The sequence below is a fragment of the Alternaria arborescens genome (genome assembly GCF_004154835.1).
Source record: "Alternaria arborescens strain FERA 675 chromosome Unknown contig_15, whole genome shotgun sequence".
NCBI classification, from domain to species: domain Eukaryota; kingdom Fungi; phylum Ascomycota; class Dothideomycetes; order Pleosporales; family Pleosporaceae; genus Alternaria; species Alternaria arborescens.
Genome location: NW_021167870.1, coordinates 458862 through 483571, shown reverse-complemented (window position 1 = coordinate 483571; position 24710 = coordinate 458862). Strand labels below are relative to the sequence as shown.

At 50.8% G+C, this 24710-nt stretch overlaps 12 protein-coding genes across 12 annotated transcripts; 7 read left to right on the top strand and 5 right to left on the bottom strand.

Moving 5' to 3' along the window:
* Positions 1-103: 103 nt before the first annotated feature.
* Positions 104-1375, bottom strand: AA0111_g6985 (hypothetical protein; the record flags this gene model as incomplete). The annotated part of the gene is made up of 2 exons (XM_028653267.1): positions 104-1180; positions 1235-1375. 2 exons carry the CDS (start codon positions 1373-1375, stop codon positions 104-106), a joined length of 1218 nt encoding a protein of 405 aa, XP_028505616.1.
* A 453-nt stretch (positions 1376-1828) lies between these two features.
* On the top strand, positions 1829-2751 carry AA0111_g6984 (Ubiquinone biosynthesis protein; the record flags this gene model as incomplete). Its single annotated transcript, XM_028653266.1, has 2 exons — positions 1829-2039; positions 2093-2751. The coding sequence occupies 2 exons, from the start codon at positions 1829-1831 to the stop codon at positions 2749-2751; spliced, it is 870 nt and encodes a 289-aa protein (XP_028505617.1).
* A 1560-nt stretch (positions 2752-4311) lies between these two features.
* AA0111_g6983 (hypothetical protein) lies at positions 4312-5174 on the top strand (the record flags this gene model as incomplete). Its single annotated transcript, XM_028653265.1, has 2 exons — positions 4312-4453; positions 4513-5174. 2 exons carry the CDS (start codon positions 4312-4314, stop codon positions 5172-5174), a joined length of 804 nt encoding a protein of 267 aa, XP_028505622.1.
* Positions 5175-6283: 1109 nt separating this feature from the next.
* AA0111_g6982 (hypothetical protein) lies at positions 6284-7639 on the top strand (the record flags this gene model as incomplete). Its single annotated transcript, XM_028653264.1, has 5 exons — positions 6284-6467; positions 6516-6745; positions 6798-7021; positions 7076-7209; positions 7266-7639. The coding sequence occupies 5 exons, from the start codon at positions 6284-6286 to the stop codon at positions 7637-7639; spliced, it is 1146 nt and encodes a 381-aa protein (XP_028505623.1).
* Positions 7640-8830: 1191 nt separating this feature from the next.
* AA0111_g6981 (hypothetical protein) lies at positions 8831-9193 on the top strand (the record flags this gene model as incomplete). Its single annotated transcript, XM_028653263.1, has 2 exons — positions 8831-8953; positions 9011-9193. 2 exons carry the CDS (start codon positions 8831-8833, stop codon positions 9191-9193), a joined length of 306 nt encoding a protein of 101 aa, XP_028505620.1.
* A 482-nt stretch (positions 9194-9675) lies between these two features.
* On the bottom strand, positions 9676-11807 carry AA0111_g6980 (hypothetical protein; the record flags this gene model as incomplete). Its single annotated transcript, XM_028653262.1, has 2 exons — positions 9676-9989; positions 10046-11807. 2 exons carry the CDS (start codon positions 11805-11807, stop codon positions 9676-9678), a joined length of 2076 nt encoding a protein of 691 aa, XP_028505621.1.
* Positions 11808-12902: 1095 nt separating this feature from the next.
* Positions 12903-13897, top strand: AA0111_g6979 (hypothetical protein; the record flags this gene model as incomplete). Its single annotated transcript, XM_028653260.1, has 2 exons — positions 12903-13392; positions 13455-13897. The coding sequence occupies 2 exons, from the start codon at positions 12903-12905 to the stop codon at positions 13895-13897; spliced, it is 933 nt and encodes a 310-aa protein (XP_028505421.1).
* A 389-nt stretch (positions 13898-14286) lies between these two features.
* On the bottom strand, positions 14287-14607 carry AA0111_g6978 (hypothetical protein; the record flags this gene model as incomplete). Its single annotated transcript, XM_028653259.1, has 1 exon — positions 14287-14607. The coding sequence occupies one exon, from the start codon at positions 14605-14607 to the stop codon at positions 14287-14289; it is 321 nt and encodes a 106-aa protein (XP_028505420.1).
* Positions 14608-15261: 654 nt separating this feature from the next.
* Positions 15262-17159, bottom strand: AA0111_g6977 (Bifunctional lycopene cyclase/phytoene synthase; the record flags this gene model as incomplete). The annotated part of the gene is made up of 4 exons (XM_028653258.1): positions 15262-16519; positions 16567-16934; positions 16981-17080; positions 17137-17159. The coding sequence occupies 4 exons, from the start codon at positions 17157-17159 to the stop codon at positions 15262-15264; spliced, it is 1749 nt and encodes a 582-aa protein (XP_028505419.1).
* A 467-nt stretch (positions 17160-17626) lies between these two features.
* Positions 17627-19810, top strand: AA0111_g6976 (hypothetical protein; the record flags this gene model as incomplete). Its single annotated transcript, XM_028653257.1, has 2 exons — positions 17627-17673; positions 17737-19810. 2 exons carry the CDS (start codon positions 17627-17629, stop codon positions 19808-19810), a joined length of 2121 nt encoding a protein of 706 aa, XP_028505418.1.
* A 1007-nt stretch (positions 19811-20817) lies between these two features.
* On the top strand, positions 20818-21987 carry AA0111_g6975 (hypothetical protein; the record flags this gene model as incomplete). The annotated part of the gene is made up of 5 exons (XM_028653256.1): positions 20818-20857; positions 20917-21108; positions 21170-21442; positions 21511-21673; positions 21732-21987. 5 exons carry the CDS (start codon positions 20818-20820, stop codon positions 21985-21987), a joined length of 924 nt encoding a protein of 307 aa, XP_028505417.1.
* Positions 21988-22353: 366 nt separating this feature from the next.
* Positions 22354-24334, bottom strand: AA0111_g6974 (Phytoene desaturase; the record flags this gene model as incomplete). The annotated part of the gene is made up of 3 exons (XM_028653255.1): positions 22354-23409; positions 23455-23988; positions 24041-24334. 3 exons carry the CDS (start codon positions 24332-24334, stop codon positions 22354-22356), a joined length of 1884 nt encoding a protein of 627 aa, XP_028505416.1.
* Positions 24335-24710: the final 376 nt, after the last annotated feature.

Here is a 24710-nt window from a genome sequence, read left to right as displayed (position 1 = left end):
TTAGTAGAACTCTTGATATGCACAGCTCAATGATCATAAATGTTATATGTTGACGGGATCGACCAACAAGCGCCCTGAACTACTAAATCTCTTCTGCAACTCTCTACCTTGTAAGTGCTTCGATGGCCTTGTTCACGACACTCCGTATTTGTTTCCATCTCTTCATCAAGGTCTCCTTCTGGCCTTCCGCAAGCTCATGCTCATTTTCTTCACCCAAATCCAGACCCTCAACTTCCTCCAAGGTATCCACTATCTCCCTCGAGTACTTGGTCAACACATCCGCCAGGTACTTATTCAACCTCGCCTGATCCCTCGCTCCATCATCATCCCCAGACACAAACGCCGAATACCTCCTCGAATCCAGAACCAACAGCCTAAGGACAGCCTGCGTCCTGTAACACACCGTCTCCTCTTTCCCTGCACCAAATAACGTGTAGTTGCCAAAGAACCCGTCTTCTTTCAGCGCATACACTTGCTGTTTGTCCAACAACGGGACCAAGACGTGATCCAAGGGCAAAGAGTCATGAACGTTTTGGTCCAAAATGAATCCGTATTCCACAAGGAGGAAGTCGTTTGTGTGCGGACCATATGTCACAAACACCTCCTCGCCAGCAGAGTATGGTCGGTCGGCGGTTACGGAGTAACCCTGGCTGTCGTGTTGGGGATGACACCCGTTGTCTGAGTGGTTGAAGTAGTCGATGAGCGGACACATGCAGTAGCAGTCGTCTGCGGTCAATTTCGGGCGCCGTTTAGGTAAGCGAGGGTGTGCGTTGGGCAGGTCGGGATACTCCCAGTAGAAAGTTCGGGTATTTACTATCAGCCAGGTGTACGTGTAGAGGGACTTGGTGATGGAAGGAGGTAGATGGGTGGAATGGGTGGCCCAGTCTTTTTCTAGGTTTGCACGCTGTTTGGCGAGGAGCGTTTTGCAGGCGGGTGGCAGGAGAGACTGGAGAGAAGACGGGTAGTGGATTGGCATGGTGGATTTGAAATCTTGTTGCGTGGGCCAGACGTCTTGCCAAAGGTGGTAGGAGTGCGGTTCCTGGCCACTGTACCATAGGGATAGGGATGCTGCGAGTTTTCCGTGAACAGTGGTATTTTCCGGAAGCTTGAAGGCGTGGATTGAAGGTAGGGCGACATGAACGAGTGATTTGTTGGAGACGTGCACTAACTTGTCTCCTTTCTTGATGATTTAGTTGAGAGTTGAGTGGTGGGTAATTCGAGAAGGGGGACTGACTTTGATGTCTTTTGCTGCTACGATACCCATTCCTCGTCCACTGAAGCGTGCTGGAGCGATTCCATTTATTTCAACCCCGTTCGACTTGGCCCAGTCGACAAACTGGGTGTGTTGTTCACCAGGGTCTAGTGCTGCAGTCATGGCTGCAGTGAAGAATTCTGAAACTTCCCAGCTTGATGTGCGAATACAATCTTGGAAATTGTCAGTAGTCAGATCTAGAGGGAATATTTTGACTGGAAGTACGGAATGCCATACTGAAGATTCCCAATAAAGCTTGCTGTACAACCAGTGTTCAGTCTGCCTAGGTACAAATTGCTTTATGCCGGATCAAGGTCCAAGCTGTTGAACAAGCAGCCTCAGTAACACGACGGTAGATGACAGTGGCAATTGCAAATGTATGTCAGCTCATCGATGGCGTAGCAATGGATGGCGCAATTGTCTTTTTTCGGAAGTCAAAGAAAGAGTCATGATTGACATACTTTTGGTGTGGCTGGTGGCATGTGGCGTATCGATAAGATTGCATCATGTCATCAGCTCAGAACGATGCCAGCCAGCTTTCCTACGCCTCACCTAATTCTTCATTGACACGCGTAAATGGCGAGAAATGTGCGAATACATCAGCTCCAGAAGCTGACGTGGTGCCCATCGTTCCAGGCGTCTTCGTTTGTACAGCCATCTCGCTGCTTTTCAGTCCTCAATCGCCCTCCGCCCAAGTATGAGGGCCACATACCACTAACACGCGTGGAAAGATTAGGGCTGGCAGTAGGTTCGGGTCTTGGAAGCTTCTTGGACCCCCGGAGAGGAGGTGAGATGAGATCCAGAGATTTCACATCAGCGTGCGCTGCTTACACAAGTCAGACCTCATCGCATCCTTTGGTGAAGCAACCGCACAGCCCTACTTCATATACAAGCTTCGCGATCGCATGCTCCTGAACCCAACTGGCCGACGAATATTACGCGACCGACCGCGATTGACGTCCACCTCGCTTGACATTCCCCGCCTTCGCAACCTACCCCCGAACACACTGGGCCATGCGTATGCTGCATGGCTTGATCGCGAAGGCGTCTCTCCAGATACGCGGGCGGCAGTACAATACATAGATGACGAGGAGTGCGCATATGTCATGCAACGATATCGCGAGTGTCATGACTTCTACCACGCTCTGGTAGGACTACCCGTCTTCCGTGAGGGCGAAGTTGCCCTGAAAGCATTCGAATTCGCAAACACTGGCCTGCCTATGACTGGCTTGGCTGTATTCAGCGCCTTCACCTTGAAGAAGGCTGAATGGAGACGTTTCTGGGACGTCTATGGACCGTGGGCTACAAGGAACGGCGCACAAAGTGCCGACGTGATTAACATCTACTGGGAGGAAGAACTAGAAACAGACATTGACGACTTAAGAGCTAGGTTAGGCATTGAGAAGCCACCGGATCTACGAGCTATGCGCAAGGCTGAACGTGAAGCGCGCAAGAAAGAGAAAGAAGCCAAAGAGAACATGGCACGGGCTGCCGTATGAAGCAACATAAATGTACATTATCGTGTAATAACGAACTGACACACGTCTTAAATTTAGCCTGTCAATTGTGCAGGATAAGTCTCATGTAGGTTACCCGCTCGAAGTAGGAGGCAACACAAGGATGCGGGGTCTCCACACGGGACGGAACCTGCAAGCCGGATCACCCACTCCGGACGGCCATTTCCTATGAATGCGGCCCAGTCACAACCATGCATCTGGTCTGTTTCCTACAACAATATCCGATTAACGGGTGCTGTCATGGCTGAGAAACGGAAGCATGATGAATCGGTTGGATCAGACCAGTCACGCGTACCACCAAATGATCGCCGCCCGTCCACAAGCCCAGTGGATGATAGTCTGGCTGTCGTCGAGAACTACCCCAGAAAACGTATAGCGATAGCCGTGGGTCGAAATTGCTTCTCACTTCGTTACCTGGAATACTCATACTTTTTAGTGCAACGTCTGTAGATTCCGGAAGACTCGTTGTGACGCTCAGAAACCGGTCAGTGAGACGACATCTGCTTTGCACGTACCGCTCACCAACAGTTACAGTCATGTGGCTTTTGTACTGAGCTTGGAATTGAATGTACTTATCGGAAACCAACAGTCGGCGACCGGACGAAACCAGTTGGTCCCTCACCAGAAGCTTGGTCAAGCATTGAAAGACGACTAGCACAAGTTGAAGCCAGACTGGATTCTACGCAGCAATGTGTACATGGGTCCGCCGCGCTCTCTCCTAATACGTCTACTCATAGCGACATATACCCTCCACCGGAGCCTAGATCTCGACACTCAAGCGCCAATAGAATGGCCATCGAGATGGTCAACAATACAATCATGTCCATTCCATCGGTCGGCACACCAGTGTCATATGATTTCGCTTACCGACAGACAAGCACCGAAGGCAAAACCCCAAGACCTAGTCTTACAACTTTCCGCGCGCCTCCATACATACACGTAGAGAGTTGGGACTACACAGCTGACTTTTACGATGACGAGATCCTGGCTGGTGAACGACTAGCCGACCAATGTGATGCAGTCATATTGCGTCCAGCGGACTTATCGCGACGAACTTGCCGGCGACTCCAACAGTCGTTTGTGGAGAACTTCCTTCGTTGGACACCAATCTTCGACCAACAAACGTGTATCAACGCGCTCGAACAAGGAGACTTGGATAGTTTTGCATCATCCGATGCACCGACATGCCTGGCCTTTTTGATCTTGGCCCTTGGTGCTATCTCTGAAGATAGAAACAATAATTCAGACAACCTCACACCTGGACTGGAGTACTTTGCACGTGGCTCAAGAATTCTCGAGCATTTATCGCTTCGTATCGGCAATCTGGCCACCCTTCAGTGTCGGATCCTGCAAGCTTCGTACTTCAAGTTTGCTATTAGACCTTTACAGACATGGAATTCTATCACGCAAGCAGCGCGTGATTGCATGCATATCCTATCATCTAGAATAATGCAGCGATACAATCCTTCCGATCAAGAAGCATTCAATCGAGCGTTTTGGGCTTGTTCCACAATACTCCATGAGCTCGAGGCGACATGTAAGATGCATCCCATCGGACTGCGCCATTTCCACGAATTAGTTCCGCTTCCCCAGTTTGAAGAGGAAGATTCAGGCTTCTATTTCTTTCTAGCGCAAATCAGCCTCAGAAAGTTCTTGACACAAACCCTTGAAGTTGTTGGATACTGTAAGTGCTTGCGAAATCGATAATTGCAGCGTGCACTGACTTTGCGGCCTCCCTTTCAGTTACAGGACAGGTCATATTTGCACCTGTTGTCATTGGCGAGTTGCGCAAACAAGTACGCGAATGGTACGATCATCTACCTTCAGTCGTCCAATTCCCTATCGATTCGACCCCGCTGTTTGATTCTAGGAAATCTTTCCTGCGGGTTCAGTATATCGCTTTACACGTAGTGCTTGGCTGGCCATCAGTGCTCAAGATACTGGAAGTTAGTGAAGAGGAGGCTGGCGCTCAAGACCACGAAACCATAGTGGTCACAAGGGATCACGCACGACACTGCATAAAGAGTTCAGCCCTGCTTCTAAGTATAGCAGACGAGCAGCTCATGGGAAGGAAGATGGGAACGCACTTCACATTGTATCCAACATTTGCGTGCTTTGCAACTCTCCTTATTGCATTCGACCACCCGGCTCTCGCCTTCATCGAAGAGACTAAGCAGGAGCAGCATATCCGGAACGGATACGATGTACTGCGACCATGGGCCCATCTTCCCCTCATTCGACGGGGACTAGAAAGGGCACGCATCTTAATGCAGCAGAACAATCTCGCGCACATATTCCACACATACGCGGATGAATTACCTCAAAATGCATCTGGTGTTAGTCCACCAGTAGCAATGAGTCACGACTGGAGATCTCCGCGTGCCGGGTTCACCATGAAACCATGATAGCCGCCTGGACCCTTAGATGGCATCTGAGTTCCCCTGTAGGATGACCGATCAGATTGCAGTACGGCACGAATGAGGGAATCCCACTGCCGCGAACCGTGCCGCAAAGACGTCATGCTAATCGGAAGATATGCACCATAGCCGGTATACACGTTCGGCCCGGACCCTTGTCACAAACATCCAGTCTGGCTGATTCCTTCGATTCTTTATCTGTTCCATCAGGGCGCCCTGCGGATGGATCCGAACAAATAGGATTGCTTCCATACCACATGACGCCCATTGACTGCAGTCATATTCCGATGCAGCACCGTTGATCTACAGTCCAGGATCATCGCTATGTGCGGGACTCCTCGATCGCGCTTTCATTCCGCGTCTACGAACAAGCGACAGTGGAGATTCCTTGCAATTCCGTGCTTGAGCAGCCATCACGGGCACTACTACGAGTATCTGGGGTTGGGTGCAAGACTTGAGAATTCACGATTGAACAAAAGACCGTCCAATAAGTCTCACTGAATCAGGATCCGTGTTTTGCGCGTTGTGGAAATTGGCTAATGTACAATCCAAACTTGCAAAGTAGACCACAATGATCGCGAATGACCAAACAAGACCAGGCCCTTGAGAAAGCCTGTGCCGTACAATGGCTTGTGTTACTGCACATTATCTCCACTGGATACCAAGAGATTGCTTTCCAGAACAATAAGGTCTGCAGCGCCGCTCACTCCAGATTGCGTGGATGTACGTTTGGTGGTGCTGCATTGTGGCCTGAATACGAGAAGACCTACACCGAAACGAGCCATGTCATCGTGTATCCTTACAATTACTGGGGTGTAGCGACCCTATCAAGCGTTTTGCGCTTATCGACTGTCAACTGACCGCTCAGGCGGGGCTGCGGGTGTGACTTGAGTAAGGGTTGTCCTGGCTTGGAACCACTGCTGCTAGCATCACTTATGAGATGCAAAAGGTGTAACGGTCGCAAATTCAAGCTTTTACCGCGTCAATTGTACCACTTTGTTTACCATCTATCTCAGCTGCTCATGCAGCGCTTTACTTCGTAACATCATCCTTTGATAGCCTATATCATTGGCGTACGATCCACTTTGCGGTCTGCCATGGGGCAAAACAGACAACCTGAACTCTACACAGCGGCGCTTATACCTTATGTAGCTGCTGCGATTGCACTAGTCTCTCGGCTGGCTTCTCGCCGTCAGACTAGGCATGCTTTGGTGTGGGAAGATATTTTGGCTGTTATTGCCTTCTCCAACGGAAGCGCCTTTACCTTCATTAGCATATACAGTACGTAGTATCGCACAGTCGAGCCAACTGCGCACTAACAATAGCAAGAGATGCGATGGGGACTAGGAAAGTCGCTTCAAGACGTGGACATGCCAGAGGATGAGATTGTGTACCATTATTTCTTGGACCTCTGGGTAGACATGTGGTTCTACACATTCTCCGTTGGGCTGTCGAAGTTCGTGATACTAGGCTTCTACTGGAGAACCTTTTCACTTTCAATCATTAGGCAGCCTATTAGAATCCTGTTCGTCTGCTCGGTAGTTTGGATCATCGTCAGAGTAAGTGGACAATCGACCTCGGACTCCAAGAGCAACATGCTGACCTCAAAAGGTCACACTCATCTCCATGCAATGTCAACCGATTCGGAAATTTTGGCATAAAGACGTCCCGGGCAAATGCCCTCTGACACCGATGCTGTCGCTCTTTGCAGCAAGCATACCGCACTTCATTCTTGAAGTTGCAATACTGCTGTGTCCACTCATCGAGATCTATAGACTTCACATCTCAGCCGCACGTAAGATCGCCGTGGCAGCCATGTTCGCATCCGGGCTACTGTGAGTTCTCCACACACACACGACATCATTTGAATTTTGTTGACGCGATTAAAGAGTCTGCGGCTCAGCACTTGGCACTATTATTCATACTGTCGCGCTGGGTAGAAAGAACGATCAGGACCTCACTTTCGATGGCATCGACGACCAGATATGGGCAGTGTGCGATGTAAACTTGGCATCTTTTGCAAGTCAGTCATCTATATCAACCCTCATTGTTAGGATGACTGGCTAACCCTTGTACTAGCATCCCTCCCTCTTCTTCGCCCCATTCTTCGCTCTTGCGGTGGCATATTCACCTATCTGAGGTCGAACGACAGGTCCAGTGGCCCCAGTAATTACGGCAATCCAAACTCCGTCCCGACATTTGGTAGTGCTCCTAAAAGGAGACGTAGCCAACCCTTGACAGGTACCAATCTAGATACCGAGTCTACGATCGAGCTTGCTGGTGAATTACGTGGCCACAGAGGCGAGCGCCGTGGCAGGATATCTGCTCTACACAAGAACGAGTGCGAACACGAGTGCGAGTATGACCTGCACCATGATGCCGAAGACAAGGTTGAGACACGGGGCGGTGTACATATACGCAGCGAGACTAAAGTAGATTTCAGTGGCGTTTAATTTTGTTCACATGACATTACAACAAACATCTTGTCTTTCCCATTCTTTGCATGTTTCTGCTTGTACTCTAAACTCGCATGCTGCACAATTAGTCGGTTGCACAGTCCAGCTGTAGCGTCACCATTGCCAGAGAACTCAATGTGCGTTTGTTCACTGGGATATAGCGCAACATGGTTCTTCGAAGACATGGCCTTGAACATCCCAGCAAGTCATGTACAAGGCACCCATGCACTCAGCATATACCATTTTGCGAGTAGTTTCCCAAGCTAATCGCGATGGTAGACTTGGCTTTCACTAAAACCGGATGCTACGCTCTCCGGTTTCGCCGACGACCAGCGCTGACAAACAATGTATTCTTAAGCATTTCAACAATACACACAAACCTCAAACGAAAGAAAAGGCCACATACGTGTTCAACGAAGCTCGAGGAAATAACCGGGGTTGTCTTGACTATCGTATTGTTGAAATCTAAAGTCCGCGATGCATTATCAAACAACTCGAAAGACCACGCCGAAAAGGCACCGAATACCCTTGCTTTCTACGACAGCCTTGAGGAAATATAGGGAGATAGTTCGCAGTATAATGAGATCAGTACAAGAAAATAATTAGAGAGTATCCTCCAACCTTACACTCAATACCTTACTACTGGCTCATCGCGAGGAATTGGCCTTGGCTACGTTAAATCCTAGCTCGCAAAGACGCGTCTGAAGTTAGCAAGATTTTCGCCGCCGCCCGCTCTGAGAACTCTGCGCTTAAGAAGTTGATTTCTGAATCAGCTGGTCGCATCGAGTTTGTCCCTGTAGAGGTGACGTCCGAGGAAAGTGCTAAGAAGGCAGCGCAGCATGTTGAGCGCTCTCTGGGTGACCAGGGCCTAGATATTCTTATCAATAACGCTGGCATTCCAAGTCACACTGAGGGTGGTATTGAGAACATATGCGTTATTGGAAAGCTAGGGCATCATCTGTACCTTGTGTATGTACTGACGATCTACCAGGACAGATCTTACCGAAGTGCTAAACATCAATGTCTTCGGGGTGCATAATGTCACCAGAGCCTTCCTGCCGATCCTCAAAAAGGGCCAGCTCAAGAAGATTGTAAACATGTAATCGTTTTCTCTCTCTTCTTATACAATTGTGTGCCCCTAACACGATATTAAGCTCTTCAAGCCTCGGCTCAATGGCCCTATCAGCAATGTTCAAGTTCCAGCCTACTCCTGCGTACAAGGTATCGAAAGCCGCACTTAACATGCTTACCGTGCAGTGGGCGGAATCGCTCGAAAAAGACGGTTTTACAGTGCTTGCTATATGCCCTGGTGTAGGCGTCCCTATCTGCCCTTGGTATGCGAATTGTATGCTAATAGTGCATGAACAGTGGGTTAAGACAGACATGGGAACTGAGGCGGGCCATTTGACTGCTGAGGAGAGCGTAATTGGGGGTCTTAACGTTATCTTTGGACATACTGCCGCAGATAGTGGCAAGTTCTTCGTCATCGATCTTCCTGGCAAGGAGGTCGATGGGGAGAAGATCTATGATGGTTCTGTTCGTCCATACTAGTGGCCGATTCAATAGTGCTGCTATGTGTAGGATTTATGACGTAGATCCTCTTTAGTCTACCGGTGTTGGGACACCTTGGGCGCGGAAGAGGGGGCTAAGAGACTAACTGTGTATGATTGTGTAGGGTCATATATTATAGACATGGAGTGCATCCTACCGCAGCTTGTTCGAGGCTTTCTCCTGTGATAAAACATGTCCCGTTATCTCACATTCTATTCTATCGTCCTATATAACTTTGGCGTGATTTGTAGGATATAGGACACAAGGCCACTACGTAGACGTGAGCAAGATAGAAGAGACGGCAAGGTAGTAGTATTATCATCCATTGGAAATCTCAAGCTCTTAGACTAGCAAATGCATACCATTTGTCAAAACGTAGCTCTACACACAGACACACGTATACACGTATTGCTTACATGGCTCACACTCTCGGCTCTAGAGAATCGGGTATCGCTGCACCAGGTGATCATCAACGAAACTAACTATCTTGCCGTTTGGCAGATGGCAATAGAAAATGCTCTCAGGTCACCTCTTGTAGCCTCTTCAATATCCTCTTCGACTACGCGGCCATACTTCTCTTCGTACTCTGCCTTGACCCTGAAAAGATGCTGACGATCCCAGTGTAATCTCACGAGGCGAGAGATGAGTAATTCGACCCTTTGCTGACGTTCATGCTTGCTAGAAGTGACTTCCCGCGATGACAGCCGGCTGTTGGAAGATCGGGAATCATTTACAGGTTCCATGAGATCCATGAGAGCGTGGTGTAGGAGCATTGCATCCCTTGCAGGACGATTAACTTGAGTGGGCAATTAGTACACGTGTGAGACGCAAATTTATGCGGGTAAAACTTACTGACGCCATTGAGGATATGTGCAATGACTTCACCAACCAGATTGTTGCTCTTCTTCAGAGCGTCTCTCGCAAAGTTGCCTTGGTATTTCTTCTCATAGGTCCTTAACACCTCGCGCAAGTGCGCGTCGCTTCGCATGATGACAATGCTGAGCATGGTGCTTTCTCCGCCTTCCCTAGCCCTAACCGCCCTGTATAGAGCGTCGACATCACGCATGCGGTACTCGGGCGGCCACACATCGCTTTCCTCTTGCCGCTCACCTTCTAGTGCCATTAGCACAGCTTTTCGGAATTTGTCGGCTTTGAGCTCCTTATCCATGCATCGGGTCAGAGAGTCGCTGTAACGCTTGTCCTTGAACGCGTCCTTGATCTCGCGAATCTCGTAATTTTGACGACCCATCAACGACTCGATGAGCAGCTCGCGACGCGCCGAGTTTGACTGATACCAGTAGTTCGCCCAGTACCCCTCCCCTTCATATTTTCCCAAGGCTGTCACGTAGGCGATCTTTCCGAAATTGCCAGACGTTTTGAGTTTGATATGCTTGGCGATGTTGATACCCCTGCCTTGTACTTTGCAGTGCCGTTTGTACTCAGCTCTCAACTCGAGCATCTGGTCATGCGATAGAGCCGGAAGGATATCGACTATAGTGTCCACATCGGGGGTTCGCGCAGCCAGAGCGTCAACAAGCGCTAGGGCGTCGTCTGTAGCGTCATACACTCTTGCTCTCCGCTCCTTCTTCTCGGGTAGTCGCTCACCGCGGCCATATGCCGCCAATGCCAGCTTGTCGTTATGCTTGGAAGACCTCGAAGGGCTTGGCGATCGCCGCGAAGTGGAACGGGAACGGTGGCGGCCATGGATAGAATGGCCAGAAGCCCGAGGAGAGAGGGTGTCGAGGGCAGGCAGATGGTCAAGATCGTCGTCTAGCATCAGCGCCTGAGGCATGGGGCTGATGGACTGATAGGTTCCGTGGTAAGCTTCGAGCAGAGGACTCGGCGGTGGCAGTCCCGTTGGGAATCCTCCAGGCATACCTCCAGGGACGATAGGATGCAGGTCGGGTCGGTTTCCGCTCACCGACAGCCTGTCCATGCGCAGCCCATCAGGTCTGTCGCCTGCACCAAGGTGACCCTGTGGACGCAGCTCGACCACATTGCGACCATCGTGTGTGCTCATTGGACCCGAGTAAGAAGCAGCACGGTGGTGATCGGGACGCTGCGCGTGGTGACCCATTGGCGGAGGTGGATAGCCAGACTGATCAGTTGGCGGCGGCTGAGGAGCCTGTGGCATGGTCGCATACTGGGACTGCGGCGGAGGAGCTTGTGACATGGGGGGATACTGGGACGGGGGTGAAGGGGCGTGTGCCATGGTCGTGTATTGGGGCTGCGACGAAGGGGCTTGCGATGCAGCTGTGTATTGCAATTGAGCCGACGGAGGGTACGAGGGACTCATGGGCTGGGAGTTGTGTCGTACGTGTGGCGGCTGGCCGGCGCCACCCACTGGCTTCGCCGTATACTGGAGGGTTGGATTGGCATACTGAGGGCCCCCGTTCGAAGTCGCTGTCGCCGCCGGTGTCCTCGTAGGCGCGTTATGGGAAGCTGGGGCTGCGGTGTAGGCAAAGTTGTGTGCGGTCGGCGCATACTGAACATTGCCAGGCTGGGCATAAGAGACGCCCGCCGACGGGCCTGCCGTGGGCGCAGGACGCGCAAAGGACGCGGGTTGAGAATAGCCAGGTCTCTCGTGCGGAGGGAGATCGGTGTAGTTCCCCATGGTAATGGGTTCGCTCGCTGGTCTGGCCGCCATGTCTCAGTTTAATCCGTGCGATGTCTGTCGCAACATTTGACAGAGTCAATTCTCGCAGTACTCACGTCGCATATTGCTGACCCTGACCCGGCTGCCTAATCTCATACTGCGGGGTTGCAGCTCCGTTGTCAGCTGCACCGTATCGCTGAGGCTCGCGCCCATCATGGCTGCGTGAGCGCGAACGCTCTCGACCGCGCCCAGGCGACTTGGACCGCGAACGCCTGGAGCTGTCGTCTGGCCGTAAAGACATGGCTTTGTTATTTCACTTTTGCAATTGACAAAGCAGATATCAATTCAGGGTGGTCGAGAGTTACGCGCTGCCCAGTTCAGTCCAGTCCAGTACACGCGAGGACCAAAATTGCGATGGCGGGTAACTGGCACACCATAGTCGCTTCTTTCAGCCTCGCTCATATTCAAATTGGGGGCCGGAATCTGTGCTCAGGTCGCACTTCTCGCTAGAATTCGAAATCCGACACGCGTCCGAGCACATCGTGGAGCAGCTCCGTAGGTTCATGTTGTAGCATTATTGTGCAAACTGGTGTCGTTGGGTTTGATGTGTTGGAAGCGGGGAGCGAGGCTTGCTCCGATGCCAACACGCACATCGGCGCTGCACTACAGCCATGATTCTTATCCCGCGTCGCAGCGTCGGCCAAGTGCCAGGAAAAGGTGACGACCATCAGTCAGAGACTTATGTTGAGCCGCTCCAGTTCCGTAATGCGCCGATATCAACGTCGCCATCGGCGAAGACATAAACTGTGGGTCTCGACTCACCGCTTTAGCTACCCTCCACGGAAATTCTAAGCACTCCACGTACTTTTTACAAGCCGTGACTGGGGAATGCTAGGTACCTTAATGCTTAGGCTATCCGTCCTGTGAAAAGATTTCAGCTCGGGCTGATGTGCTGAATCGGCGGAACGCCACGATGCATAGATAAACAAAGCATGACAGCGGCTGATGGGCCGTGACCATCAGCTAACGCCTTGCCGCTTCACACTGTAGTTTAAGCTGAGGTGATACCGCCTTCAAAGGTTGAGCTTTCTTAATATATACTTTGCTACAATCATGACTATTACCATATCACCCCCTAGTAATCTTCAGCCACAATCGGCACTCCTCCAACTGCCTGCAGAGATCAAACACATCATCTTTGGACTTTGCTTCGTTGCTGAAGCTCCCATAATCGACCCCCAGATTCACAGCTCAAAAGATCGACAAGATGGCACGTCTCTTACAACACCAGGCGCTGCTCTGCTCCAAACATGTCGCAGAACCTATCACGAAATCGACCGCCGTCCACTGTTCGCGCAAAACACCTTTCGCTTCTCAAATCTTACTGGAATGCGAACCTTCCTCCACGCGCTCCCTCTCGACTACAGAACGCGTATTCAAGATATTGAGATTGACCTGCGCGAACTAAACTCGGATCGCCCTCATATTGCACGTGAGTGGCTACAGTACACTGCGCTGGCAAACAACGAAGCCATGGGTTCACTTCGTGCCGATGCAGTCGGCCTGCGGTGTTTACGAGTAAATCTAGAGGCATGGCCTATCAGTAGGTGTTTTCCTGTAGGGATTCATATGAGACTTACGCTGACTTCGTGATTCACCTTTCAGTACCTATGTTCAGAAGTGAGCTTTGGCAGTTCATTCGGAGCATGCTTTCCGGTCTCGAGAGCTTGGATAGAATTGTAGTGACTGGAGCTAGTAAAGGCAAAGCAATGGATCGGAAATTGCCATGGTCGCCTGTACATTTTGTCGGCGGGGATGACGTTGGAGCTCACGACTTGCTTGCTCGGATGAACAAGTGTGTCACTGGTAACTCTAGCGACAACCTTGTCAGGTGGACAAGACAAGATGGAAAATTACAGCTAGAGGTACACTCAAAGTCGAGTCTACAAAGTAGCACTGCCGCGCGATGGGCACAGGCTTCTGGAATCGATGGTTGCACGGAGACCTGGCCACCAAACGGAGTATGTTCGTTCTTCGCTTGCGAGAACCGCTATTCCTACCGAGAAGAGTCCGAAGATAAAGAGCTCAATCCCAATGCCGCCGGATGACGGGTCTTGCCGGATCCCATGGACCATGAATCTCATTCTTATACTTCTGGAGACCGATGAGCCACCAACTGCAGATTCCCATGCTCAAAAGAGTGAGGACGCCTCCTACGGTTGCACCCGCCAAGAATGCGCCGCGGCCTCCTCCTGTCAAGGTGATGAAAAGGCCGCCCCATGCGCCTGTTACCAACATAATGGTTAGGGCGAGGTGCCCCCACGGAGATCGAGCGCGGAGCTGACGACGGAATATTGGAAACAGTCCATAAACTTCAATGGAAAAGAGAGTCAGCGAGAAGACGTGCGTAGTGGATGGAAGACGCGAGGCAAGAACAGCTGACGCCATCATGGCCGAATTTGTGGATATCGAAGCTGGTAATCTAGAGACACATGACTTAGCCGCATGCATACTCAAAGGGAGAGTGGTCCTCATACTGTGCACCTGTACCTCCACTGTAGTCAAAGAAGGCAACGTTCATCATCAGCAGCCATGTACTCAACGCCCATATTGAATCACTTGTCGTGGAGCGTGTCAGTGACTTGAGAATCGGACTGAGCCCGAGTAAAGCTGCATAAATCAACAGGGCTGATTTGGCAGTTGCTAGACGCTGTTGAGCTCGTCCTGAGAGCGCTGATGAGGGTTGTGGTCCAGCTTTGTCTGTATCTGAAGTGGGTGTCGATGCCACATTAGAGACGGTCGCGAACTCCTGGCCCATCCAATGGTCCCATAAGAACCAGGCTAGAACTGTGCATAAAGTGGCCCACCCCACTATCGCTACAGGCGAAACTCTATCATGAATGATGGCCACGAAACAGCAGGCAAATATGATCACTGTTGCAAGATGCTGCACAATGACCGTGGCGTCACCCATCAGTGACCAAAATTCGTAGGGCTGCAATCTTGGATTGCGCTGAAGGTGGTCAAGAAAGGTGGTCTCATCTGTATAGTTATCGGGAACTGTACACGTCAGATGTGTCCTAGCACAGGGACCTGCGTGAATACCTACAAGGCTGTTTGAACCAAAGTAGCTTCTTGTAATTGCCTTTTGCCGATCGGTTTACGGTCCGCGGCCCGCCCTTCTTCTTCCTGCTAGTAGAAACAAGAGACGCGCCCGTTGGATCCAGTAGCCGGTTTTGATACATATTACGCTTTTTAAGGGTTCCAGGAAATATGGTGATGGAGAGATAGTTCAGGTGCGAGTTGGAGAAACGGGACGCGATACTGCACGTGCGCCAATCACAGACGTTTCCGGTCCAGCCAATCACATTCTCCGCTTTCGTCTCATGCATCACGACTTTGGAGATCCTGCAAGCAGGGCAGTTCATTGGTATTGTTACAAGCATTAAAGGCATAAATCTCGCAAGTTGTATTAGCGATTAAGTGTTCTCCAAGCGACCATTATCCTCCTCGACTTGGGCACAGTAGCACGTCCAGCTTTGACTTTGAAGTTGTCCTGTCCTAAGACCCTTCCAATCTCCATGTAACTCTCAACCGCGACCCGGATAGGGCCTCTCGCCTCAATTGGCAAACGCTCGATCGCATCTTTGGCCTCTTCGTATAGAGAGAATGCATCCTTCAGAAGACGCTTACGCAAGGCCTCGATTTGCGGGTGATCTGGCTTCTTTAATACCTCGTCGTAACTTAACCCCACTTCAGCAAGCCACTTCAGAGGAAGATAAACACGCCCAATCTTAGCGTCTACTTCTATGTCGCGCGCGATGTTGACATACTGTAGGGCCACGCCCATACCGTTACCAGCAGTAACTATAGCCCGTTGCTCTTCAACAGGTAAAGCGCTAGGATACCAGTTGAAGATGAGTTCAATGCACATTTGAGCTACAGTGCCCGCCACACGCTCCGAGTACAAACGCAAATCCTCCGTGGTTCTGATCAGAGGCTCCTTGTCGAAAGCAAGGTCCATCTCAAACCCGCGCAAAAGATCCTCCAGCGGTTGGTGCGAGAGCTTAGCAGCTGGAAGCTGCAGGAGTGCAGATTGCGTGCCGGCCGGAAAGTCTTCCCGGACTTGGGCTTGTATAGTAGGCTTAGATGCAGAATCGCTGTAAGTATTATTCAGGAACTTGCGCAATTTCGCTATCCAGTCCTTAGCCTCATCGGCAGAGGAAGCATTGTCCACCAGATCATCAGCAACGCGGCAGAAGGAGTAGAGTAGCAACAAATCCGCCCGTAAAGGTCCAGGGAACGTTGCGGAGGCGAGGTAGAAACTACGGCTCTTTCGCTTGAGACGATGCACAGCCTCGCCAAGGCCTACAAGGCGCGCATCGTCGTACTTGGAGCATGAAGTGAGCAAAGCGCGCATCAAGACCATGGGTGATGGGAGCAGGGAGGGCTTCGAGAATAACGCCGGGAAGGTGTAAAGCACTGCAAGAGCATTGTCAAACGCCAACTGACCAAATACTATAAGCGAGTTGGTAACCAAGAAGAAGAGGGCTTCTTCAATTTCGAGGCCATCCCATAAGTGCACGCCATATTTTGTACCTGTGTTGATTACCCATGTTCCTCTACGCAAGGCCAAGGTATCGACGATCCAGAGGTAAAGTGTCGGAAGGATGATGGGTGCCGCGGTATTGGTTAGAGGGAGCGCCAGGATGAATTGGTATGCAAGACTCCTGCTTCCAGTTAGTGAGTGTTCAAGGCATAGTGATGGTTGCCATACCAGAGCAGCAGCAGAAACGGGCCGGCCCATATCAAGATGAGTCCAGTGTAAGTTCCTTTGCTGTCATCTTTGATGCAACGCCATCCCCACGCAATCACGCCCAAAAAGAAGATTTGGCCAGCAAATTTGGTGTATCGCCATCGATGGCCGGATGCGCCGCGTTCAGGGCTGAGGTAGACGGGCTGAAAGGTGGGCCTGCTGAGGAGAAGATAGAGGACCGATGTGTTGTATGTCTGCACGACGAAGAAAAAGACCTCTTCTAGAGGGATATCCAGCAGCTTGGGTCCAACAATGACATGGGCGGGGTAGCTCCAGATCCCGGTGCGAATAAGGTACGAGTCCCATGGTATGGTCGACAGCACAGCGACCTGGTCTGTTAGCACGAGAAGTGTTGGCGAGGATGCGCGTACCAACCAATATCAGGTAAACGACCTTGTACACGTCAAGTTTGGTGAAGAAAGGGCGATAGAGCCAGGTAAGCCCCACGGCCGGGGGGATCGTGTACTTGAGATGACTAGCCGTTAATGTCAGCCATATTGGTGGAATGCAGGAAGAGGGCGCGTCACGTACACGAGCGCGTAGTCGAAACCCATGATGGCACCGTGTAAACAGAAGGGAGTAGCCGGAGAGATATGCAATCAGCGTCACTCATGGACCCAATGCTGCAGGGGAACAGACTAGGCCGCGGCGGGCGTCAGGCACAAGAGATAACGCGGAAGAGGCCATGATAGAATATTTGCAATGTCGTTGAGACGGCGTTCCTCGGGCGGAGATGGAGGATGCGCGCTGCCCAAAACAGACTAGTCTTTATGCAAGCTTCAACATGACATCACGATTGTCTGGCCGCCATCACGAGCAGACGTCAACCGGATACCCGTGGAACTGGGCAGCAGCCTTGTCTTTATTGCATCATGCCACCGCTTCCTGACACAGTCCCGCTTTCGCCGCGGCGACATGTGAAGACAGATCAAACCCACTGTACTAATGAATTGCCTGCGCCGTTGTCCTGAGCCAACCCACACGCGTCTTTCAATGCCGCCAAGACAATAACACCGCCGTAATGTCCAAGACTGGACCGCACAGCAAGTCGACGACGCCAAAGCACCCGTACGCATGCCCTCCTAGTTGATTCCCCAAAATCTGCACATCGCCCTGACTGATTCCTTGTAGATACCTCGCCGGCAACTTTGCGCCCATCACTACAACATGTCCTCCCACGCCCGTCTCATGGACCGGCCGGATCCCAGAAGAGCTGCTGGGCGGCATGTACGTCCGCAACGGCGGTAATCCCGTGACCAATTCCGACTTGGGACGTGAGGCGCATTGGTTCGACGGCGATGGCATGCTCTCGGGAGTATGGTTCAGCCGCTCTCTCACCGACCCTACGAAGCCCATTGTCAACTTTGTGAACCAGTTCATTCTCACCGACGTGTACCGTACTGCCGTCGAAAACCCGACACTTCGCACGCCTATTCTGCCTAGCATTGCGACACTTGTTAATCCTGCATCCAGCTTGCTGCTCATTCTATGGCGCATCATGCGTACTGTTCTGCTTGTCTTCTGGACGCACATCTTGGGTTCTGCACGTGCTGTCAAGCGAATCAGCGTGGCCAACACCAGCATATTATATCACGATGGACGTGCACTAGCAACATGCGAGAGTGGGCCGCCAATGCGCATCGCGTTGCCAAGCCTCGAGACAGTAGGCTGGTTTGACGGAAATCGTGCCGAAGGAGAAGCTGCACCTGGCGACCGAGACTCACATGCCGATGAAAAGCGTGAAGCTTTTGGTGGAACTGGCTTGCTGAGCTGGATGAAGGAGTGGACAACGGGTCATCCCAAGGTTGACAGAGAAACCAACGAGATGGTTCTCTTCCATTGCAACTTTGTTGCACCCTATGTCCACTATTCTTGTCTCCCAGCTGAAAACTCGGTCGCGAAGAGAACTAGCTCGGAAGGAAGCAGAATCATTAATGCACCAGTCCCTGGATGCTCTGGCGGACGACTCATGCACGATTTTGGCGTATCCCGACATAACACTGTTATACTCGACTTGCCACTCTCTCTTACTCCTTTGAACCTGGCAAAGAATAAGCCCATAGTCTTCTACGAGCCTGAGAAACCCGCTAGGTTCGGTATCTTTCCCCGACATCATCCCGAGTCAGTACGTTGGTTCGAGACAGACGGTTGCTTGATCCTCCACACAGCCAACACTTGGGATGAGTACAACAGCGCCGGTGGTATCTCTGCTGTCAGCATGTTAGCCTGCCGGCTGACGTCTGCATCCTTGGTCTTTAGTGCTGGCAACATCGAGCCTCCCCCACATCCGAATCACAAGGAGATAGTGCGCAGTAAACCCATGTCCTTCTTCGCCAAGTACGATGACGAAGAACAGGTTCAAGATCCCGAGAAGCCTTTCCTAGACGACACGTCGCCTTTGCTGGGACGACACAATGAGCCAGAGTCATCAAGGGCGCCTCATAACATCCCCATCTCATACGACGACGAAGAACAATGTCGATTGTATTACTACCAGTTCTCACTCGCTCCGGGCTCGTCTAACACCATCACTCACGAGTTTGCATTAGCAGCCATTCCTTTCGAATTTCCCACCATACATCCTGCCACGGAAATGTCGCGCGCACGATACATTTACGGATGTAGCACTTCAGATGAATCGTTTGGTGCGGCATTAGGCAAGGCGACCAAAATCGATATACTTGTTAGGGTAGATGTACAGACTCTACTCAGACGCGCTCAGCAATCACCTCCACAGGCTGTCAACGGTTGTGTTGACAACCGCTCAATTGTCGAGATACTCGCGTCAAACGACCACAACGATCCCATAAAAGCATTCCAACTTCCGCCGAATCACTTTGGCCAAGAAGCTAGATTCGTGCCTCGTAAGATGAAGGAGGCTGAAGCTGATGATGGCGCTGGCGCCACCGAACAAGAAGGTTATTTACTCTTCTATGTCTTCAACGAAGACCAGCTAGACGAAAACGGAGAATGCAAAGCAGATGCAGAGAGCGAGTTGTGGGTTCTGGATGCAAGCGACATGCAGACTGTCATTTGCAAGATTCAACTTGGGACTAGGATACCTTACGGCCTACACGGAAACTGGTTCACTGAGGAAGACATCGCTCATCAGCGAGAAGTCGCGACAGTGAGATCCGAGTCGGATGTGCATTCCGAGACGGGATCGAGCAATTTGCGGAAATCTCTCATTAGTTATTTGGGCTAGCAGCGCCTGTGTTTTTGGACCACATGTCTAACAAACCGATTGGACTCGCGACTTGAACGCTACCACCATGTTACGTACTCTACGAAGTCTTTTTAGCAAGATTTAATTAATATCCAAAGCATTCAAACAAGACTTGTCACACATGCGGTGCGTTGTTTTGGTGGAGTGAGGCACAACCCTAGCAACGCTGTAGAATCTAGATTCGCCCCGCTTTAACGAAAGCTTGTATGTGCCGATCTTTGCCGTAGCGGTCGGTCCTGCAGCAAGCATATCTAACGCCCTCCATCGTACTGACGTAAAAAAACACCGACTGGATCGATGCCTGCCTGGGCAGTAAGTGCACAAGAAGATCACACCACCATGCGATGCGGTAATGATCAACTGTCCTGCAATCGTTCCCGTTATGCGGCACATTTGAAAACTATGCTTACGCGTTCCCATGTCGAAATACATGTGTCAACACCAGCAGACCTCAACAGACCGTAAAATCGAGGCCAGCCTAACAGTAGTGGACATGCGATTCACGCAAGTCGATGTCAAAGTAAGCTTAACAGATCGACGTCATAAAGCTTAATCCTAGTGGCCCTCCACTCAAGAGGTGGGACGGAAAGCCCGGGCGCTATGCTCAGAAGATCTAGCGTCGGTAATGAGCATAGTGTGATATATCTATTACACCGAGAAGCTGCAAGTGGTCATTGATATCAGCGATTTGTGAATCAGAAACTGACACTGCTAAACTATAGCGTATACTTCTGATTGGTCTTTACTTGTTTGTCGCGCGATCGTGGCCTAGTCTGGACCCCCTTGCTCGATTCGAGGTTTCGAACATGTGCATGATCAAGCTCTATTCCCGCGCGCGAGATATGTCGTCATGACGGCATGTTTGGATCTCGTGGGCTGGCTTCCAAGATATAACCCAGAGCTTGCAGCCACATGGCTGCGATAAGCTTCTCTTGGTACATCTCCATCCTCTGTTATCAATTTTGCAATTGACAACCTTCTTCGCAATGGATCTCGCTCGTAGAAATAACGTGCTCCAATACAATGGTATATCTCCCTCCCTGGGTGATTTGATGTGTTTTGGACATCCTCCTAACATGTAATAGACAACACCGTCAATGGTGCAACGGCAGACATTGCCATCACGACACGTGGATCCGACTTCTACTTCGCTATTTGCGCTGCGATGGGATTCTCTGGATTTGTTTTCCTAGGTCTGGCCTACCGCAAGCAGCGTCGCGACCGTCTTTTCCACTACATCACCGCATCTGTAGTCTTCGTCGCATGCATCGCCTACTGTAAGTCTTCAAGTCTCAAACTATAAACACGCGAGCCATATACTGATAAGGTTCCTTATAGTCACAATGGGATCCAACCTGGGCTTTACACCAATCGCAGTCGAGTTCCACCGCAGCGACCCCAAGGTAGCAGGAAACTACCGTTCGATCTACTATGCTCGTTACATCGACTGGTTCATCACTACGCCTCTGCTGCTCCTTGACTTGCTTTTGACTGCTGGCATGCCATGGCCGACTATACTTTGGGTCATCATGGTTGATGAGATTATGGTTATCACCGGTCTGATCGGTGCCCTCATCGACAACCGTTACAAGTGGGCCTACTTCGCTTTTGGTAAGCACTTTCTCTTTTTCTTACTTTGTATCCGAGTATCCTGCTAGATCATTTCTAACAACACGTAGGCTGCTTTGCTCTTTTCTACATCGTCTACCAACTTGTCTGGGAGTCGCGCCTTCACGCAAAGAAATTCGGCCGCGATGTTGAGAGGGCATTCATGACGTGCGGGAGTATGACCGCTCTGCTTTGGATCCTGTACCCAATCGCATGGGGAGTCGCCGAGGGCGGGTAAGTCACACTCAGACCCGAATGTTGTATAACCATACAGTGACTAACATTAGAATAGTAACCTCATTGCCCCTGATAGCGAAGCTGTTTTCTACGGTGTACTTGACTTCCTAGCCAAGCCATGCTTCGGTGCTCTCCTCCTGTGGGGCCACAAGGATATCGACCCGGCCCGCCTCGGCCTCTCTATCAAGGACTACGATGGCGATGCCATGGTTCATGAGAAGCGCAAGCCTGATGCCGTGAACAACGGACAGACCGCTACCCACCCCGATGGCTACAACGGCACTGCTCCTCATGTCGACAACACTGTTTAGACCGAGGTTTGAGTTTTGCTTAAAACATGATCTCTCATGAACGGGGAAGATGTACTGCAGGTACGGCGGAAGTTGTAATATGGTAATGATAACGTATTGGGTGTGGCGCAGATTGTGATTACGATTAAGCGTGGGATACCCTCTGTGATAGTAGCATAATAAATCTTTCCTCTTTTTCATCACCATGTGTGAACAATGATGGAAATACATCTAATGTTCGCCGTCTACGTTCCTTTGACAATAGCCGTCTACAATCATGATCCATGCTAGGCTGACGATAAAAAGTGGGTATTGAACTATGTAGATACAGTTAAGGTGATATGATGCATTAAAGGCCCATACCTCAGCAAACTGTGCACCAGCACATTACCAATCACCCATCAACCCATTGCCAGCCTTTTGATTTTGATAGTACAAAGCACCGGGTACAGTCGTAAACACGAGGAAGATGCTCAACAGTATCCAAACGAGCCAACTGAGATATGGTCCGTTTTGTGTCCGATCCAGAGGAGCTGGTGACGCCTTGGTTTCTTTGGTGCCTAGTGGGCGCCACGGAATGCGACTCTCTTGCTGCCGGTCGTAGAGTATTTGTTCAGTAACCAGTTTGGCACCAGCGAGCACAATAGGAACTCCAGTACCAGGGTGAGTGCTTGCACCGACAAAGTACAGATCTTCGATGCTGCGATGCTTGGTCTTCGGCCTGAAACTGAGCACGTTGAAGAAGGAGTGGCTCAGACCCAAGATGGCGCCACGGTCGAGGTTGAATGAAGACTTCCATGTAGGTGGCGTGTTGATAGTTTCTTCGATAATATGGGGACCAAGTGAAATGTTGAGTCGTGCTTCCATGGTTTTGATGACAGTTTCGCGCGCTGATGCTACCATAGAATCCCAATCTTGAGTCAGGCCCTTCGTGTGCTTGGAGCCCTTGTGCGAGTCCGTCGAATCGACTTCCAAGTGCCCAACCGGTACCAAGATGACGATAGAATCACACCCCTCTGGCGCCGCAGAAGGGTCAACGCGGGACGGAACGTTGACGTAAAAGCTGGGTTGATCCGGTATCAGATGCTTCTTGAAGATGCTATCAAAACTTTCCTTGTAGTCTTCGGCGAGAAAGATGTTGTGGGCGCTTAGTTCAGGAAATTGCCGGTCCAGTGCCCAGTAGAAGGATATGCTGGAGCAAGAAGCCTCCTTTTTTAAGAGGGATCGCCCGAATGAGGAAGAGGGAAGAAGCTGATTGTATGCATATGCCAGATCTGCGTTGCAAACAACAACATCGGCGGTTAGCGGTTCCTTGGTGTTGTCCTCAAAGACAACGCCTGTGGCACGCTTCCCATCATCTGAAAGCTGTATGTTGCGGATCGGACTATCAAACCTAAACTCAACGCCCAAGCGCTCACCGACGTTGACAAGAGATTCCACCACCTGATCAAGTTAGCGAGAGAATTTCCTGCGTTGGAATATACTGACTTTGTGGAAGCCGCCAATGGGATACCAAATACCCTCAGCCAACTCCGTGTATTGCAACAGACTGTAGGTTCCCGGGGCATCAAATGGGCTCATACCCATATACATGCTTGCAAATGTGAAGACTCTTCGCAACCTCTCCGTCCAGAAGTATTTGCTCGCTCGGTAGTAGATACTCTCGAACGGATGTAGCTCGAAGAGATGCAACAAGAAATCGAAGCGAACCATGCTCAGTAACGAGTAGAAATTCTTCTTCAGCACATGGATGATGGAAACTTCATAGTGGCGATGCGATTCTTGCAGGAAACCAAGGTATCGCTCGAAGCCGTCTTTTCCTTCAAAACGCTCGATTTCACCCTTCATGATGGAGATGTCGGTTGAGAGCTTGAACGTAGTGTCATCGTGGAAATGAACGTTGTAATTCGGTTCACACTTGACCAGCTTGACGCCCTCGGCATCGAGTGAGGTCCCAAGATCCTCGAATGTCTCGTGGAAGAATCGAGGGAGAAGCAGCAAGCTCGGGCCTTGGTCGAACCTCTGCGTAGCGGTTAGCGATGAGGAGCGGTGCACCGCACACTTGTCAACTCACATATCCGTTGCGGTGTATCAAACTGCATCTCCCGCCAGAGAAGTCATTCTTCTCGACTACAGTAACCTTGTAGCCTGATGCTGCAAGTCGCGCTGCAGTCGCGACACCTCCGGCACCAGCACCGACAACGATCGCACTAGGGCGCGTGCCCTTGTTCTCGATATGGTCCCCCATTTGGTAGACTGGTAAATGTATGAGAAGCGGCACAATTGCGATGAGCGTTGTAAAGAAGACGCGTTGTAGCGCGCCACACTCGGGTATTCCTGGATCAGTGCACCCAAGACTGCTAGTCATGACGTCTACAAAAATCAATAGGGCTAGGTGCACCTTGAACACTTGTTGAGTCGCATCGGCACATGTGTTTCGCACGTGAACGCGTCTTGCTGTTCGAACATCAACATGTGCATTGTTCCAGGTGCTCCTCCGCCCCTGCATACGATGTTGTAGCTGTCAAGCCACGCGGGTGTAGCTCGACACATCAGACATTGCGACTCGCGCCAACACTACAGTAAAGCGGAAGGCGGCGGAATATGGATCTGCCCCAAGACTTGGCACCATTAGAAACAATCAACTACTCAACCACACAGTGGTGTGATATTGAGCGTTATTCAGGTCATGGTGATCGTCAACGTTTCAACAAGTGTCCGCGATCGCCGAGCCTACTAGCGTC